The 19311-nt window shown below is 49.1% G+C and overlaps 2 protein-coding genes across 2 annotated transcripts; one reads left to right on the forward strand and one right to left on the reverse strand.

Annotated features, from left to right (window-relative positions):
- Positions 1-217: 217 nt before the first annotated feature.
- RAB23 (RAB23, member RAS oncogene family) lies at positions 218-5807 on the forward strand. Its single transcript, XM_054397731.1, has 6 exons — positions 218-409; positions 1206-1291; positions 1991-2147; positions 3585-3667; positions 4776-4868; positions 5671-5807. The coding sequence occupies exons 1-6, from the start codon at positions 255-257 to the stop codon at positions 5805-5807; spliced, it is 711 nt and encodes a 236-aa protein (XP_054253706.1). The 5' UTR covers positions 218-254.
- Positions 5808-9552: 3745 nt separating this feature from the next.
- BAG2 (BAG cochaperone 2) lies at positions 9553-17249 on the reverse strand. The gene is made up of 3 exons (XM_054398799.1): positions 17098-17249; positions 11281-11390; positions 9553-10334 (listed from the first exon to the last, which is right to left on the reverse strand). The coding sequence occupies exons 1-3, from the start codon at positions 17247-17249 to the stop codon at positions 9934-9936; spliced, it is 663 nt and encodes a 220-aa protein (XP_054254774.1). The 3' UTR covers positions 9553-9933.
- Between the last annotated feature and the right edge of the window lie 2062 nt (positions 17250-19311).

The following is a 19311-nucleotide window of genomic DNA, read 5'->3' on the forward strand; positions in this document are numbered from 1 at the left end:
ATTTCATGAACAGTTGTATTTATCCAATTAATAAGTGGCAAATCAACATAGAGCCTGGCTCCACACCTTGCCTGAGGTCACTGAAGCAGTTTGTGGCAGAGCTGAAGATCAGCTGTACAGTCCTTGTGAAACCCAGTGCTTGATCCTGCGTCCTGGTGCCCTCTCTTCGCAGCATCCTCATGAGCACAGCTGTTTCCTTTGTTTGCAGAACCCACAGTTTCCTGAACAAGCTGCAGAGACTGTCGGCCGCAAAGATGCTGGAAGAGGATATGGAGGTGGCCATCAAGGTGGTGGTAGTGGGAAACGGAGCTGTTGGAAAGTCCAGCATGATTCAGCGGTACTGCAAGGGAATCTTTACAAAAGACTACAAGAAAACCATCGGTGTGGATTTTCTGGAAAGACAAATCCAGTATGTATTAAACAGATGCCACACTACTGATTGTCACCTTTCCCTCTAATTCTTTCTTCTGTTGCAGTCCCAGGATTTTGGGAGGCTTGACACAAGGCCTGCATCTCCAGAGCCTGGTGCAGGGAGTTTTCTCTCCTGCACAATGGGCTAGAATCACACCACTGTTTCCACACGGGAGTTACAATTGTAAATAAAAAGCAAGATAGAATTTTTGAACCTCTGTCAGGCTTAGCTTTTGGATAAGGCTCCTCTGTATTCTACCACCTGTTGTTTTGGTGGGCTTGTCTTAGCTGTGCAGGAAGTGGAAGTACTTGTGATAAAATGATTATGCAAATCTAGCGGCCAGTGTAGATCAAAATGACTGGAAAAGCAAATTAAACACGTTACAGATTGAGCGTCTTTATAAGCAAGTAACACCCAATTATGTTTGATGAAATGGAAATGCTACATTTATGAGAAGTAAGAAAATGGTATCATTTTGAGAGCTGATTAAAAATACAAAAAGATCGTTACTGAGTTTTGTTTTGAAGTCTGTATTAGTCTTTCTTATTAGAGAGAAGCGTAGAGGAAGAGGAGGAAAGGAAGAAGAAAATATGACACGGACTGTCAGGGAGGAGCTTGCCCTGTAACTCAGGGAGTACTGCCATAGCATGTGGCAGAGGTGCACCATTACCAACATTGTTACCTTATATTTCATGAAATTGAAGTTGAGATGAATTACTGTTGCAGTGTAGCTGCCTGCCATGCTTTCTGGGTTGCTCTTGTTCCCTGTCTTGATGACAGTTGTCTCTTTCAGAGTTAACGATGAAGACGTCAGGCTGATGCTGTGGGACACTGCGGGTCAGGAAGAATTTGATGCTATAACTAAGGCCTACTACAGAGGTGAACATACCATGGCTGTTGTTTGGCACTTGGTGGGGCTTTGGGGCTGCACATCTCTGTCTTTTCCTGAATCTCGTGTGTGTGAAAAGCAGTTTTAGTTCACCTTTTCTAGTTTTGAGATGTTTTTCCCCTTCATGTCAGACGCTTGCCCTAATTGTCACTTTATGCAGGACGTATAACCTGTGGCTGAGGCACTTAGAAATTAATCCAAGTGAACAAAAAAATCCTCCAGTCATCCTAGAAAGATGATTAACTAGACCCACAACAGCGTAAGCCAGCAGAGTAACAAGGACACGGGGCTCACTTCTAGCCCAGAGCCTGCGTTAGTCACACAGAGGCAGGGTACCTGCTTGGCCAGCTACCAGCTGCATGCTTGGGCTTTCCTTGCACGTAATTTAAGAGCAGACATGAAAATCTTTCTCATTTTTCAGCGTGAGAAAAACGTATCACTATAGTATAAAATCTCAGAAGAGTAACATCAGTAGAGCTCATAATGCTGTGCTGTTACAAGTGGGGCAGTCCCCTGACCTTTGCATATCGGGTGATCATTTTTGGTAACAAGCTGGTAGTAGAAGTGCACTTTTATGGGAGAGGCTTGGAAATCCTACTTGCAATAGAGTACCTGTGATTCTTCTCAGTTTCATGTTTGTGGGCTGATTTGTGTTTATTTATATTTGCAATCGATTTGTGTATTTTTAGGAGCCCAGGCTTGCGTTCTTGTGTTTTCTACAACTGACAGAGAGTCCTTCAAAGCAATCCCTTCCTGGAAGGAAAAAGTTGTGGCTGAAGTTGGAGATGTTCCCACAGTTCTTGTGCAGAATAAGATCGATCTCCTTGACAACTCTTGCATAAAGAAGTAGGAGATTTCCCTTCCTGTTTTCAAAGGACAATACCTGCCCTGTGCATACACATGGTTCAAAGCAGATCAGTCTGTGGGAGGTACTGGTGAAGGCTTCTGGTACCTAGGCTGACAGAGCGGTGCCCTGCATCGAAAGGTGCCTCAGCACAGGTGACAGGCACTGCTGCAGGCTGAGTCACTTGGGCAGGCCTGCCTGCAAAGTTAGGAGCTTTCTCTTGGCTTCATGCCATCTTCTGCAGCGTCAGCCCAAAAAGCAGAGGAATCATGTGAGGAGTTTGCCTTGATGGGATTCTCTCTTCTTTTTTGAAGCAGAAATTCTAAACCCGCAAATTTCCTCTGCTGTCCAAATTTGCAGTTAGTTAGTCTGTGCTGCGCACCAGTGGAGTTACACTGGCTATGGAGTGCTTGCTGACAGGGTGATGCATTAAGCAGGTTTTTTGAAAACGGTATTTCAGTAATCGCTTTGCTTTAGTTTGTTTTTAGTGCTCATTGTAATCAAAACACTGTAACTCTGTGTGAATCCCCATCTGGTGATAAGCTGCATGCTGCTGATCCTTTCTCGCTCTGTTTGTCTGTGCACATTTAACTGCCAGCTCATTCTGCACTTGTGTGTGACCAGTTTCATCCTCGCCCTCCTAACCAGTGCTTTTATTTACCACAGCGTGTCGTGCAGAAAGTACTGCCTGGTGAAGCTGAGCATTCTCCACTTCTTTAGTTCTGCCATCTTCCTGAGAGATTTAAATTGTTTCTTCTTTTTGTTGTTTCCTGCACTGGCTTGCTTTGTTCTCTGTTTGCTATTACTGGTGGCAGAAACCAGTTTCTACTCCCTCTACAAAGAATACTGAGGATTTTGCACAGGAAAAGCAAAATTGCATTTGAACTCCTCCTTTATTCATGGTATGTCGCTTAGGTTTTGTTCTTGGAATACTTTGCCTGCCTCAGTAACATCATCTTTCTGAAGCTGTGATTTCCCCTCGTGAAATTTTCTTCAGCTTCCTCAACTCCTTACAATTGAGCAGCAGTTTTCTTTCATCTCACGCAAAACACTAATCCTTGATTTCATGTCTGCGCAGCCCTATTTGCATAGTCCACTGCTTCACTAAGGTGCACTTCACCATTACTTTCTTGTTTGGACTTTGCAGTGGCAATTCTAATTCTAGTGTTAATTGCAGCCAGCTTCCTTTTGGTTTCACTGACATCTGAGCCCTTGAGACAGTGTAGTTAATAAAGTGAATAGACGGTGAAAAGAAATTACTTTAGATCTTACAGAAACTGCATGTCAAAGGCCTTGTTTCGATATTGAAGATACTGTGAACAGTTGAGAAACAAGCATGTTTTGGCTGTTACTGGGTGCACCTCACCACCAAGCATTTTGTCTGTAAGAGTAAATAATGCTGCAGCTCAGCATTGACAAAGTCTTCCCCTGCTGTGCAGCGAAGAAGCAGAAGCCCTGGCGAAGAAGCTGAGGTTGAGGTTCTACCGGGCGTCAGTGAAGGAGGACCTCAACGTCACTGAAGGTAGGAGATGCAGCAGGGTGGCTCTCCAACCTGCCCTATGCTGCTGAGCATGGCCCAGCTGTGCTTTGCAGCTGATCTGTCCCTTCCCATGCCCTGGCATTCCTCTTATCTTAGCAGCTCCCTGGCTAGAGACCCTGATGTGCTTGGGCCCAGCTGGGTGAACAGTGCTCCTGTCCCTTCCAGACCTGCACAGCCAGAGTGCACAGGCTGCTTAGTCTAATGGCTGCCAGTAGAAGTTCAGCAATTACAGTCTTCAAGTTGTTGAACAGATTATTTTATATTTGTTAGTAACTGATATAAATGATTAATTAAACTGATAGAAACAGTTATTTCATAGTTTAGTTCCATTTCAAGTACATTAAAGGACTGCAACTCTTGCAGCCTTTTGTCTGCTGCTGACTAATTCCCTGGTATCATTCTGTAATTTCCTAAGAGTACTGTTTTAAAATTCAGTCACTATCTTTTGTGGGGTAGGTTTGAAGAATCATGAATTATAGCTTCTGATAACTTTGATTTTCTTTTGGTTTAATCAGGCAAACTTAATAGTAAAGGAATCGTTTCTTCTCTTTTAATATCATTCCAACCTTGGAAAAAAGCATGCAAGAGAAAATGTAAAATCTTCTTGTGTCGTCTTTAGGTGAATTAATAATGACAAATGTAAATAATCATAGCATACAGGTTCTGAAGATTCTCCTGTAGCTGTAGATTGTTTCAGAATCCTAGGCAGGCTCTGACTTATACCCTGATACAATAGATGGTAGCATTAGTTCGTTACACAGATGTTGCTGCCTCTCATCATCTTGGTGGCCTCCTCTGGACCCTCTCCAGCAGCTCCAGGTCCTTCCTGTGCTGGGGGCCCCAGAACTGGAGGCAGTGCTGCAGGTGGGGTCAGAGCAGAGCAGGGTCCCCTCCCAGTGCTGCTGCTCTCCCTGCTCTGGATGCAGCTCAGCGCACATCTGCCTGCTGGGCAGCCAGCGACCATGGCTGGCTCCTGGGGGGGTTTTCATCAGTGAATGATCATGAAAAAGTCAGTCATGAGTTTTTCATTCTTGGTCTGAAGATGCTTTTAAGCATCCTTTGATGTACCTTTCTCCTGTTAACTTTGCAGTTTTTAAGTATTTGGCTGACAAATACCTTCAAAAGCTGAAGCAGCAAACAGCTGAGGATCCAGAAGTCATCCATGCCAGCGGTAACAAAATAGGTAGGTATGCTGTAAGGGAAACAGTTTTGTGTCCTCACATCCCTGGGCTTGTCCCTTTCCTTGAGGGTTAATACAGGGTGAGTCAGGGGCTAATTATTACCTTCTGCCTCTCTTCTTCCCGTAAAACAACTTTGACTCTCTGAAGTTACAAGACCATCAGACTGATGAAGTTTCTAGCTCATGTTTGGCAAGTGCCCTTTGATTAAATTGGTTTAAGCAAACATTGTGCAAGGGCTTGAGGAAGGATGCTTCTTGGGTCTCCTGCTGTCAGTAGCATTGGTGTTACTCATCCTGGTGCAGATTTTCAAGAGACTCGTGGATAAAGAATCTGGCATGTAAAGAGAAGGCCTTTGTAAGCTGCTTTTTATAAGGGAACATTGAGCTCTGTCTTCCTTCTCTGAAGCATTTCTGAGTCAGTTCATTTGTTTTCCTTGAAGCACTCCCTTTTTATTCAGGCTTTTCCCTTCCCTTTAGCTCAGCAAAGCCTCTAAAAATGCCATGGTTTTCTTGTATTGCTGAACTCACCACCCCTTTCTTACATGCAATTAGTAGCATAGACACAGGCAGATGAGTGCATGTGCTGCCCTTCCATTACACAGATGTCTACCAGCTCAGACAGTGCCTGCCCAGTAATTCCAGCTGGCTCTGCTCCCAGTTGAGCTGCAAGATTGACCCAAGAACTCGATAAAGCCTTTAAGAACCAGACATGTCTTTGAGGTGCACTACTCTGCCTTAGCTAAGTGTTGCAGTCTGTTAGTGTTTTATGCTGCAAGAAGTAAATCTTTCCCTCTGCATTCTGTAGGTGTTTTTAATACAGCTGGTGGAAGTCATTCCAGCCAGAACTGTAGCACTCTAAATGGTGATGTCATCAACCTTAGACCAAACAAACAGAGGACCAAGAAAAACAGAAGTCCTTTTAGCAACTGCAGCATACCTTAGGCCACTTCTGGAGAACACAAAAGGAAGCCAAGGGAATCGGACGACATTGTGCAACTGAGTACTGAACCAAGCCAGCTGTAGAGGTGTTTTCACCAGAGCTTTAGCAAACCTTGTGCCTACAGGATCCTCGACAGAGGGTGGATACATATAACCTTGCGATGCAGCGTCTGTTGTTGTGTGCAGTGAGACACTCGGGGGCCAGGCATGGAGATGTGGCTGCCCCACGGACTTGGTCTAAACCAGGCAAGCTTCCCCTTTCAGAAGGAACTGCTCTGAACTGGGTACTGCTGAACTGCAAAGCACATTTAACCTAAGGCTAGCACTGCCAGCTCCAGATGCAGACCAGAGCACCTCAGCCCAAGGTAAAACAGCAGCTTCGCAGCCACACTTCAAGGAAAAGGTTAGAATGGGTTAAGTCAGGACACAAAAGGCCAAGTGCAGAAGGAGGACGCTGCATTTCGTGCCTGACTGTCGGTAGGGATCCTCAGACTTGCATGACGTTGTCCAGGGTTGGGTTGCACCTGCTGATGTGTGCTTGATCCCATGCTGACCTCATTCCAGCTGCAAAACAGGAGTGGTGAGGTGTGCCTGCAACCACCTGGTATGACCATGCAGGCTACATCCCAGTTGCAGATGTTAGCTGGAGATCAGCTGATGACCATAGAAGAGCACCTTCCAAAAGAACCTTTTCTTTACAAATGTGGTGCCTCAGACGAGGCTCTCCCAGCTGCCACTTGCTCTACTTTGGGCCTAAAAGCTTAGATTTAAAAACGCACAGTGCCAAAAACGCTCCTTTTTATTTAATGCAGTGCTTACAGATGGCTTCTTCGTTTGTTTCCTCTCAGTAACAGGTTGAACCAATACTGCAGTCTTTGACACAGCTGTTGAGAAGGAACATCGTGCAACCCTTCCTGCTAAGATTTTATAGCTTCACCCTCTGTTATTCATGAAAAAGGAACTCGTGAGGTGGTTTCACGAAACACTTCTTTGGAAAAAAACAAAATTCATAGGTACCATAAACTGAGTTATGGAGGACCCAGAAAACGCAGCTGATGTCTGAGCTACATTAATGAGATTTCTTCAATGTTGTCTCAACGTTAGCTGCTGGTCACAGAAAGTCTAATTCTGCCAGATCAAAGAAACAAAAAAAAAACATTTTCAAAGTGTTTAAATAATTTTGCAGAATTGTTTTAAGTATTTAGGAGCTCAGGTCTAATTTCAACTTATTTGGACTTAGGCTTCTAAATCACTAAGGTGCTTTTAAAATTGCTAAGCAAGTATCTTACTTACCAAAAATAAACAGTTTTTAATCCTCCGGAGCATGCATGCCTTCTGAAAAAAATATAACTTCGTTTACACGTTTTTGTATGCTAGAATTTGAACTTTCTAGGACTTCCACAGCAAACCTGCCAGTGACAAATGCAAAATCTGCTGCTTGAAAAAAGTGAGAGTTTTAATGGTTTTTTAAAGGTGAATGAGAATGCAAACCACTGGAGGGACCCTGTCAGTTTTTGGAGGAAGGACCTTTGTTGCTGTGTGAATTCCTGTTGGAAGCCTGACTGACTTTGTTTCCAAGTCAATGATTATGAGAACTGAAATGTACTGTGTCCCACTGTCTCCAGAGAGATCTCTGAGCTCTGTATTTTGTGCTTGCTATATAAGACTCGGTGTCTTCAACAAGCTGCTAGAGCATCTCCTGTTGCCGGCAAGAAGGCAGCCTTCAAGGCACCGGATCCCCCCTGCTATTGCAGCAGCACTGCGTGTTCCTCACCAAACTGCTCCCTGCTTTCTCTTGGATGAAGGCCTTCATGTTCCAGCAGGTACAGTCACTGTGTGTGTGTAGAAATGCAGTCAGGTCCTATCTTAGCAATGTAAAAAGTCAAGGTACTTGGGATAAGACTTGGGAGCGATTGAAAAAATGACAATTAAATATTCCATTTAGGACAAGTTTGGTGCTTCCTTATTTCCAGCGTCTCTTCAGGCAGTGCTTAACATTTTTCAGTCGAATTCCCATACTGCTAGCCTGACACCCTGTTTGAAATCTTTTACGCTTCAGTAAAAATCACCTTTATCCCTTCCCCCATCATGGGGCTACAGCGTATCTGTCACAGGGATTGCCTCTGCATCGCTCCTGCAGACACAGAGGTACTTAAGGGCCCTGGGCAGCTAGCAGGCTGTGCTGCCTGCAGGCCAGGCAGGGGTATGTGCTGTGTGACCCTGCGCTCTGAACCTCCGAGGCTGCCAGCTGGTAACAAGATGAACGCTGAGCACTGCAGAACCCTCCGGTGGGAGCTCAGTCACAGCCAATGGCCAGGCTCACTGCTTAGGCAACAATGCTTAGGTTTAACATGAAGGTAATATACAGGAACAGGAGACACATGCAGAGGGTTCCCATGCTGAAGAAGTGTTTCGTGCCATTGCACAGCCAGGTGATCCTGGTGCCAAGCGAGGCTCATTCTCAGGTTTCTGCTGGTGGGGTAGTGCTGATAAATAATTTGTGGAGTGAGTGTTCTTCTCTTGCTGAGATAAATGTGGGTCACCACAACCCACTACAGCTGGTCAAGCAAGGAAAAATTAATCTAGAGCAGGAGGAAAATACTGCTCTCCTAGTGATGAAGATGCATCATGACTCAGCAATGATTTGCCCTTACCTGCAAGTCCCTGGGAATCCTAAGGGTTAAACCAGCTCTGTACACAACTATCATGAGCTCAAGGAAATGTATTTTTAGAAAGAGAAGTCAGCACCACTTACCTTGTGCCCTCAAGTGGAGAAGCCAACATTTAAAGCTGAACATGCTGTGTGCTGCACCTGTGAAGCCCCCAGGAGTTAACTCTTCTCTTCTGTGCTACGGGCAGTGCCACACGAGGTAAACACAATCGAGCTGCTCGCTGCTTAGTCTGAGCCACATCTCTACCTCTACCTCTATCTCTTCCTGGCATGGAACTGTCACTGAATTGCCTTTCCAAAGGGCTGCTGTCACCCTGTAGCTGTGCAGCCTGGATCTGATCAAGAAACTCCAGTGCCTGGGTCTGGTTCTGTGTTCTGCACAGCGGGGACCCAAGGCACTGGGTACTGTGCCAGGAATGAGCCTGGGCACCCCAGCCTGGGAGAAGTGCTAATGCTGAGTGCTTGCCTCCCAGGTCCTCTGCACAGTTCCAACACACCGCATGGATTCTGCTCTGCTCTTTGGACATCTTACTGCTCAGTTAACTGCCTAGTTAATACAGTGATGAGGTTCAGGTGGATGGCTGTAGGCAATGGAAGAAGCATTAAACTATTCCTGATCTATGACAGCCGCCTGCTACATTTTCTGCAGGTAAACAGGTAAGTCGTCACCTCTAGATGGGGGGTGTGGAGTACTGAAGGGGTGTTTGGTTGGTTTTGCACCAAGGTTTGCCTCTTCACCCAGGTATCAGGAATCTGGAAACTAATATATTCCTGCTTCCTCTTGCAGGCAGTTGTGTGTGCAGAAGAACAAGCTGCTTGCTTAACACCCCAACAGCAATGAATTAGCAACGTTTTAAGCCAGAAAAAAAACCTCTTGAAACGTGAGACAGCTCACGTTTTTGTCGTCACCTAGGCTTACGTCAGGGAAGAGCTTAGCAACTAAGTGAAAACCCTGAGAAAACTCTCTTGAAAGGTCTGTCATCTACCTAGAAATAGTGCCAGATTACTCAAACTGTCAACAGTGCTGAGTAGGACAGGGTATCGTTCATGAAAATACTGTGTAGAGCTTATGACTGTTTTGGTTTATTACCATGACTTGTCTCTGGGCCCCAGAAGTCTGGCTCACACACTACGGATACAGCAGAGAAAGACTGAAGTCTCACGGTGCGACAGAACAACTTCGAGCCCCAGGAGCAGGGAAGAAACGCGGATGCAGGCAGCTCTAAGAGCTGAGTCAAAGCACAGTTACAGCTTGCAGTGGAGCAGCACCGGCTCTGCAGAGAGCCGACCCACCCTGTATTGCCCAAGGAAAATGCCCACGCCACCAACCCCAGAAAACGCTGGCCCCTGGAACTGGGAACGCTGTGACGCCCCTGCAGGGAACCCTCTCCTCAGCTTCTGTGAGCTCTCTGTGGGGTCCTGCCCGTCCCACAGCACCAGAAGTCGCCACAGGAGAGACTACTCCTGCTTGCTGTTGCACGACTGTCGAACGGAGGCTTTCTGGTGCTCCAGCAACGTGATGGACTTCTCAGAATTCTCCAAGTTCCTAAGCAGAGTCTCTAGCCGCCTCTTAATCTTCTTCTGGTCCTCGATGGCACAGCCGATGACCACAGACTGGAACTTCTGGTCGATGGGTCCCGCAGGCACGTCAGACGTGCAGGCACCGTACAGCGACAGCAAGCGGAGCTTGGCGTCCTCCAGGTCATCCAGCAGCTTGCTGACAATCTCGTCGATCATCTTGGTGGCATGCTGCAGGGACTCCTGCTGCTGCGCATTGCGGATGGTCTCCACAGACACCTCCACGGTCAGCGTGCGGCCCATCAAGCGGTTGGCAGTCAGGTTCAGCTCTTCTCTCTCACCTAGACCAAAGCCAAGAGAGCATTCTAGGCTGCAGGCAAGGTCCTCCCTGCGCAAGGAGCATCCCCAAGACAGCGAGCCGCTCAGCTTTGCAGACAGACAGATCTGGCTCTGCTGAGCCAGCAACAACCCAAAGCTTTTGCACTTTCTCAAATCCTACTCAGGTCACAGGAGGCAGTGTCTCCTGCTTTAAAAGGAGGCTGCCAGCCCTGATGGAAAGCTAAGCAATGCTTCCCTGCTGCTGGCAGGAGGCTGGCTGTGCCCCGTGGAAGCAAAGCCAACGACGTTACCAGGAATCAATAGTTAATGGCAGACCTGCACCCCAAGGACCTGCTGTGCCACTGTGAGGGAGCCATTCGCACAGCACCCCAGAAGGGCATAAAGAGATAACTGATGACTAGCTGCTGGGTGCAAACGGGGGCCATGAAAAAAGGGGGGTTCTGTTTCCTGAAAACATTCTCCCCTGAGCTGTGACACGACACACCTGACAGGCAGGCTCTTAGGGAGCCATTGAAGCAGCCAGGTAAAGCTCTCCCTATGAACCACACAGATGTGGGTGACAGGGCCAAAGGCACTCACAAACCACAGCAATCATCTCACAGGGTTCTGGGGCAGCACCCATGCCTGCCTAGTACTCAAAGCCATTAAGTGCTGGGTTTCAGCACTGGTCATCATCATTACAATGACCCTTTCTCCCTGACAGGAGCTGTGTTGACTCTGAATGTGGACAGTCATTGAGCCCAGTGTAGCTTTCACAGAGCAGTGACAGCCATACAGACCATCCCCCTGAGCAGACTCTGACTTCACACAGACAACAAGGAGGTGATCCCAGGGGAGCCAATGGCCCTTTTACAGCCCTTGCTGGTTCCAGTGGCACTCTCAGAGCTGCTCCCTAGAGCATGTTTGACTTTGGGTCAGTAGGGAGGGGGTGGCAAGGCAGCTGCTCACCTTCACTGATGTGCCTCATGTCCTGGCTGTTCTGTATATTGTGGATCATTTCTAGCAGGATCTCTTTCTCTTGCTCCATAGCAGATGCTGCGTCTCGGAAAGCCTCTACCCTGAAGGTGGTTGAATGAAACAGAAGGGTTAAACGATAGAAGAGCTTCCAAGGACTACTTCCTTACACAGCAGCTTAACCAGTACAGCCCAGGTTTAATTATCCAAAGGGCAGACTCCTAGACTGCATAACCTCTCTTACATCTTAGCTGCACTATTCAAGGCTCAACATAATTTTAAAAAACAAACCAATGGGTGGAAACACCCCAAACAACAGTCCTTCGATGTTTGATTTCACTGTCAGTGCTTTTCTATCCTACTCTGCAGTCATTCCAGACCTCCAGAGCCGAAGTTCTGCAGCTTAACTGGCAACTATTGTCAGCTGCTGAGCTGGGAAGAGAAACAGACAGAGACCCTGTCAGAGAACTTACGGGGAAAGGCTGCAGCTATGGGGACAGAAGCCAGAAAGGGGCTGGTTCCCCTGCCGCCCCCAAACTCCTACAAACACCCCAGAGACCTCCAGCACCACCTTAGCTGAATGGCTTCTTTCCCGAGACAAACAGCAGGAGGGACAAAGCTCACAGTCTTACTAACATGCAAGGCCTTCCCCACCAGCCGCTCTCACGGTCACTGGTGTCTCCCATGGAGCCATGCTCTGCCGTTCACACAGACAGGAAGCTTCTGTGGGAGCAGCTCCTGTTGATGGGGGAAGCAAGAAACTCAGTTCCCCCCAAAACAGGAACCCTGCTCCAGTCCTATCTGCTGTGCTTCAGCATCACTCACACCATGTGGTGGAGGCAAAGGCAAAGCTCAAGCCCCTGCTCTCCCTGGGAATTCAGTGAGCTGCATGGCTGTGTGCCTGCAGCCTGCCTTCCTCCTCATGGCACAAGCTGCAGGCCCTTCTGGCCATGGGCAGGGTGAAAATGCCACATCAGATATCCTGGTGCAGTTCCCTATTCCCTGCCATAGTTTTAAGGAGGAGGCTCTTACAGTCATCTGAGTAATGCAGAAAAGCACACCTGGGAACTGTCTGCTTTGAGGACCAGAGGGAAACCTGCCCCTGCCTTGGCTTTGTCCTGGAGGCTTGCAGGTAAGGGCTCTCAGCCTGCAATCTGCAGCTGGCTGCCAGAGTTACGCCAGCAGCATCGACTCTGCATTGGCAGAGAGTGGAACATCATCTGAACCCAGCTGATGAGTTCTGATGCTTTCAACACAGCCTGGGAGGTCTGGCTGCTGCAAGCAGCAGGGGACATCTATCCTCACCTGTTGAAAAATCCTGGCCAGAAAAGGGGAAACAAACCCAAACACTGTGAAGGCTCTCAGATGCTTTGCACTCTTGAACATTACTGGACACAACCCCAAGAGAGAGATGTCTCAGTGCTGCTCGTGTGAGATAAAGACAGGGCTGCTGCTCCTTCCCCAGAGCCTGTCTGAGGGTAGAAAACTTTAAGGCGCAGCAGGAGGAAATGAGGGTAAAAGAAGGCAGAAGAAGAGCATCTGAGCATATAAATAGTCACACTTCACAAGCAGCATGCTCACAAATAATCCTGTTTTACAAAGTATTTAACCTAATTTAGTCAATGAAAGCACAGGCTCCAGGCCTTGCCTTTAATGTTCATTCTGAGGAGGAGTGGGAAAAGGCAATGCAATGCAAATTCTTGCCAAGAGCAAGTCCTTGTAATTACTATTTTGCATTGGTTAGTAAGAGCAGAGAGGCAGGTGGGGCCACTCGGTGCCTGAGACATCTGCTCTTTGTAATTTAGGAAGTCTAGCACTACTTCCATAAACGCCTCTCCGTGCCCCTGCCACAAACTAGTTCTGTTACCATTTACAAATGCATTGTGGGCACTGGAAGGCTTCAGATGAAAATGTGCAAGTGCAGAATTTCAGTCTTGGCTGTGTTCTTACATCAGACTCAGTACATGACTGCACTGTCTGAAAAACTGATGGATCAGGCCCCGGTTTTCACAGGCACTGCTGGGTCCTGAGAATAATGTGGGAGAACTGCATTACAGAGATGCATCCTGAGCTGGTGCAGTCCTAAAGACTGGGGCTGAAACATCACTCCTTCCTCACTGGTATTTGAAGGAGAACCCAAAAGCCCAATTATCAGTACTAATAGTTGTATAATACAAAACCCCATCATTTACCAATTAGAGCCTCGGCTGATATCCTTGTACAGGAAGCCAGAACCCAATCTCGACAACTATTTAATTTGCAGTAATTGCTTCATAGGGATTATCGTAAGCACTTTTCCAACTGCAGCACAGAGTGCCACACAGCTCAGACCCACTGGCACTTCAGTGCAGGGCTATTTGCTGCCACAAACATCACTCTCATGTACCCCAGCACTGCCTAGCAGCGCACAGGAGAGGCACAGCAGCTCCTGCCAGCAGGGCAAAGGGCCAGGGAAGCAGCACATCGGGATTCCCTCACCTCTCTGCTGTCCCTTCTAAAAATTTCCATCTTGCCCATTATCAGCAGCACGATGGGTTTCAGCGAGCCTCACAAAGAAACTCTCTGGAGGGCAGAGGGGCAGCACAGCGTGCTAACGCTGGCAGCGCAGGGGCAGCAGTTACACACCTAGGAGAAGATGAGGGGAAATGGCCTGACAAAGGCAAGAGAGGGAAGCAGAGGAACTGGACAGCTGTGGCTGCTAGGGATCTGGATCACACAGGGGTTAAAACAAGAGGTCGGATCCTATCAGAGCAGTGCTCTCATATCAAAAATCCGACAAAAACCTAACAAAACCACTGACACCAGCCTCAGGAAAAGAGTGCTCCAGAGAAGACGGTGCGTCTTTATCAAGGTGAGACACCCACCACTGCCTCATGCTGTTTTACTGCCCTGGCTGGTACCAAGGCCTCTGGCCACCTGGCTCTGGCTGCCACCAGTTCCTGCCAGCCCGCAGGCAACAGCCCAAGAGAGACCCTGCACAGCTTTCCCTGCATTCCTGCAGGAGGGTCAGGTCCACACCTCCTGGGCAGCTCTCATGGCTGCTTTCCTAAAACACACTTCAACTTCACAGGTTTGTGCAAATCTTTACTTTCCTGGGGTGAGGAAGAGCAAAGGAGGTAAGAGGTGACTGCCAGGGCAACACATGGAAACACAATCCAAGGCTCAAAGGGCTGAGAACTTGAGGGCCAAGAGAAGAATACACCATGCTGGTATCCATGCCCACCACCATCTTTATCTACCAGGTGCAGCTCCCAACCATATTTTTACTGGGAGTGTATTTGGTGCTTCGAACATGAACGAAACACTCCAGGCGCTGCCCAAGACTGGAACCCCCTGTTGCTTACTGCTGAGCTCTGTGAGCCCTTTTTCCCCCACATACCATTCAGATGAGCAGAGGAACAGGTGGACCAGCCCAGGCTTTTGTTTCCAGATGAGAAACTCAATACTGGCTTTCTTAGGACGGCTGCAGTGACTCTGTCCTTTACTGCCTGACTCACACAGCTCACTGCTAAAAGCCTGGTGCTGAAGGTGTGGAGGAGCTCTCAAAGGAAATGAGAAACACCTGAGGATGGTGCAGCTTTTTTCCTGAAACAGGGCTGAGGCCACTGGACAGAGACAAACCACAAGTTTCACCCTGGTGTCCTCTGCTGCTTAAACTGAGTTTCTGTTCTCAGTTCAGTGGCCCCAGTGCCATACAAATGGTGGCAGACGAATGCAATTGTTCAGAAGAATGAAGTACAAAAACACGATACAGCAACAGTCTGACTTCTCTCCTGTGTCAATACACCTGGGACTGCACGTTCACTGCAGACAGCCCTCAGAACACAGTGACTCTGCTCTCATTTCCAGCTGCTCCCAAGAAGTCTTGGCATTCACTAGAAAGATCCAAGCTCTTGCCCTTACAAGGTTACCACCCTTGTTTGCCCTGCCAGAGGCTCGCTCCCCAGCAGCCAAACCAACCCCCCTGTCCTGCCCACTTTCACTGCAGGAGAAAGCCCCTGTGCAAACACCTAGCAGGCAGGTACAACGCACCCTGCTACCATCAGAAAAGTAGCTCTGTGGTGAAAAGGAAGGGAGAGGGGAGAAGGCTGCTCAAACCAGAGCACAGCTGAAGTGATAAGGGCTGCCATGGGGTCTGGACAATTGTAAGCCATTTGAGAACTGAGAACTGCTGAGGACTTTGATTAAAAGCTGTAGTTCACTTGGACTAATGTTCACTTCATTTACAAGCAACATCTCAGTGATCTGCAGCTACACTAAACCAGCTGGCGAAAAAAGAAGTGTGGCAGATCTTTCTCCTGTCATTCCAGTAACTTTGAAATGAGGCATGCTGACTAGCTGTGCATGGAAAAAACCACCAAAATAAACACCAAATTCAGTGACTTCAATAAAAAGAGTTGGGCTCTTATTTTGGTAACTGTCCCTCACTTAGCACTACACCTGCTGGAAAGAGCCACAGCAGACTGGGAAGTTTAATTTCTGGTTTACCACACTCTCTGCTTTGTTTTGGGATTCCTCAGTAGATTTGGAACCTATTTCTTTCTGTGTGTCCTGCTGCTCATTTCATTCTCACATATGCACCTGCTAGACCTGGATATGAGCAACAAGACTTGTTTACAGACAGGGATTTTGTTTAGTCAAATCCAGAGAAGTCTGCAGGACTTCAAGGAGATTTAATCAAGCTAAGTGAAAGGCTAATGCTACAGCACATAAAAACCACTCCGGAATAATGCAAACCAACACGGGCCGAAAGGGGAAAACCACAACTCCTGTGTCCCAACAGAGCTCTTTTAATTACAGGAAAGTCCTAGAAACACGCTGGGAGGTGCTGTGGAAGCCACTGATCAATATGCAGCTGTAATGAAGGAAAGGGTGTGTTGAAACAGGAGATGAATCAGTGGCGTACCCACAGCACCCTGTGCATCCATCCACCTTAGAACAGCCATGGTGTAATTAGACAGAGCTGAGAGGACAAGGAAGACGATTAAAGCCAAGGAATCGTCTCTCATGGCAGCCGAACTGGGGGAAAAACAAACAACAAAACAAACAAACAAACAAAAAAAACCACAAAAAACAAAACCCCAAACCAAATGGAACTATTTGAGGAACACCAAGCAGCAGTAGAGAACGAGGACACACCTTGGCACAACGATGAAACACTCATCACGTTCGCGACTGCTTTGGAAAAACGCAGCAAAACCGCAGAACGCAACACTACCGCAGAACGCAACGCTGTGCACACAACAGCGCAGTTCAGCGAGGAGGTGGGCAGCAGTACGGCTAAAGAGCACACCCGCAGCCGGAACATGCAGAGGTTAAAGGCGACAAGCAGCCTCCCACACCAGGACCCAGCACCGCGGCTCAGGGGCTTGCAGGAGCCTCCGAGAGCGCCGGTGACAGCGCGTTTCAGTCTACGTTTTCCTGGTAAAACACCTGCCCGGCAGCAGCGGGCAGGCCTGCGCAGCGGGGCACTGCCCACAGGTCACCGCCCGCAGACCACCGCCCGGCTCGCTACAGCCTCCCTGTCCCCTGTAAAGAGAAGACACCCCCAAAGCCGTGTGCGCTTTCTCCGCCTGTTTCCGCACATTCAGGGACGTTTTCCTATTTCTGTGAATTTCCTGGCCGCGCGATTTCACCAGTGAGCATCAACTGCCATTTTTAAAGCCCCCCGCGATGGAGGGGAAACCTTTCTTCCCCGGTCACGCCGGGAAGCCTCGGTCCCGCGCCCACCGCCGCCCGGCCGTGAAGGGCTCCCCGGGCCCCCGCCGCGCTCCCCACCCATGCCCAGTTCGGCCGCGCTGCGTACCCCACCTGAGCTCCAGCTGGTCCAGGTTCTCGAGCAGGCGGCTGGAGCGGTCTGCCATGGAGGTAGAGCGGTAGAAGCGGCCTCGGAGCTGCCCGGCGGACTGCTGCTGCTGCGCCGCCCCCTCGCTGGCCTTGGCGCTGATCTTGGCCTGAGCCATAGCACCCGCCCGCTGCCGCCGGCGGATCCGTACCGCGGCCGCTCCCTCCCCGCGTCCCGCAGGCGGCGGCCGAATGCCGGCCCCGCGCTCATGGCCAAAGAAGGAACCCGGCCGCGCCGCCTGCCCCCGCGGCCACCCCGCCCCCGCGCCGGGGCCCCGCGGGCACCGCCTCACGCCGCGCCCGGCCGGGCCGGCCCCGGGGCCGCGCCGCCGCTGCCGGCTGGCTGCGGAGCGGGCCAGGCCGGCCGGTGGGGCCGGGCAGCGCTCCCACCGCAGCAGGCACTAGCGCGGGTAGGGGAGCGGCTCTGGACAGCTCTCGCACAGGCGGGGGCAGGCCGCAGCAGTACAGGCGCTGGCTGCCGTTACCCCTCTATACCCCTGCGCCCACCAGGCAGAGAGAGAGCCACAGCTGCCCCCCTGCGGCTGTCCTCAGGCGCCTCGCCCTGACAACAGCAGCGTGACCCTGAAGCCAGGGGAGGCACACCGAGGCTGCCAGTAGCTTTCTCTCTTGGACAAGGCATGGGGGGGGTCATTTGGTGACAAACTCCCCAGCAGCCAGCAATGGTGGCTGGCAGCCTAGCAGGCAGCTGTGTGCCGAGCTGCATCCAGAGCACAGAGAACATCAGCAGAGGGAGAGGATTCTGCCCCTCTGCTCGGCTCTGACCACACCTGCAGTACTGCCTCCAGCGCTGGGGGCCCCAGCATAAGAGAAACTCTAAAGACATAATTTTAATCACACACTGCTTTTAGCACATTTGATTTAGAGTAGTGGGTAAATAACACGTGCAGTCCCACAGGCAGTAAAGCAAGCCACCAAAGCAAGGTTTGTACTATGTGACAAGAATGAGTAAGTTGCTCTTATTACAGCTACGAGAAAAGATACTGACCCTAATTTTGAGATACATCTTCGAAATGTCATCCTGAGATACTTTACGAGTTAATTGTGCAAACTATCCTGGCTGTGAAATCGCAGAATACTGAGGCTGGAACAGACCTCTGAGATCACCAGGCCCAGCCTATGACCTAATATCACCACATCAACCAGACCACATCTAATCTGTCCTTCAACACCTCCACCACCTCCCTGGGCAGTCCATTCCAGAGTCTGATTACCCTGATTACCCTTTCCATGAGGAAGTGCTTCCTAACATACAACCTAACACCAAGTAACCCAAATAGGGACTATACACCTGAGCAAAAGCCTACAGGCTACCCTCAGACCCACAGGAGGCAAGACTAGAATTAGGAAAGAGCCAATGCCTCCAAGAGGATCGATTGCCTGGTCCTGGTAAGGAGCCTTGAGCTACAGGAGGATTTGCACTACCCTTACTGGACTCGTGGGTGACAATTTATGGCCACAGACTATCGGAGGGGGTCCGTATGGCTATAATCCATGAAATATCATCTTGCTGCCAGTGTCCACTATACCCACCTGCCAAACCACTGACACAGCATCTCCTGTACTGCAGCTTCCACTGGGAGCTTTGCTCCCAGCAATGCAGCTCCCTTACACGCTTCACTTGCACAGCCATGAGCACCTCAGACCCAATCTGCTTATGCCCAAAGCCCAGGCTGGGGCAGATACCCTGCAGCTCTGACAGGCCAGTTTCTGGCTCTCAGCTCCAGGGCCTTGGCTGCACAGGGATACTGTTCTGTGTGCTCTCCTGCTGTGATTCCAAATATCTGTTTTCTCAGGCTTGTCCATTCAGAATGGTATCATCTCCCAAGAACTCTCATTAAACTAATTGCCTGAGTTTTATGAGTTCTATGTAGCTGGATAAATACGGCTTGTTGTCTGTCAGCTCATGGAAAAAACTTCAGTTGAAGAATTGTTCCCTCCACCTCTCTACAGTCTTTGCAGAAGATAATCAGAACCCACACCAAACAAACCATTCGTAGCCAGGACGCAGTTTGCACCCATTTTTTCCCTAGAATCCTTCTATTCTTCCCATGCCAATTTATAATACCAGTTATACTGGGTTTAAAATCAGAAATGAGAATAGCTGAACAGCAGTGACCATATCTGTCCTTCCACAAACATTTAATTCCATGCAGGCAGAAG

This window comes from Indicator indicator, chromosome 2 (assembly GCF_027791375.1).
Source record: "Indicator indicator isolate 239-I01 chromosome 2, UM_Iind_1.1, whole genome shotgun sequence".
Lineage (NCBI taxonomy): Eukaryota > Metazoa > Chordata > Aves > Piciformes > Indicatoridae > Indicator > Indicator indicator.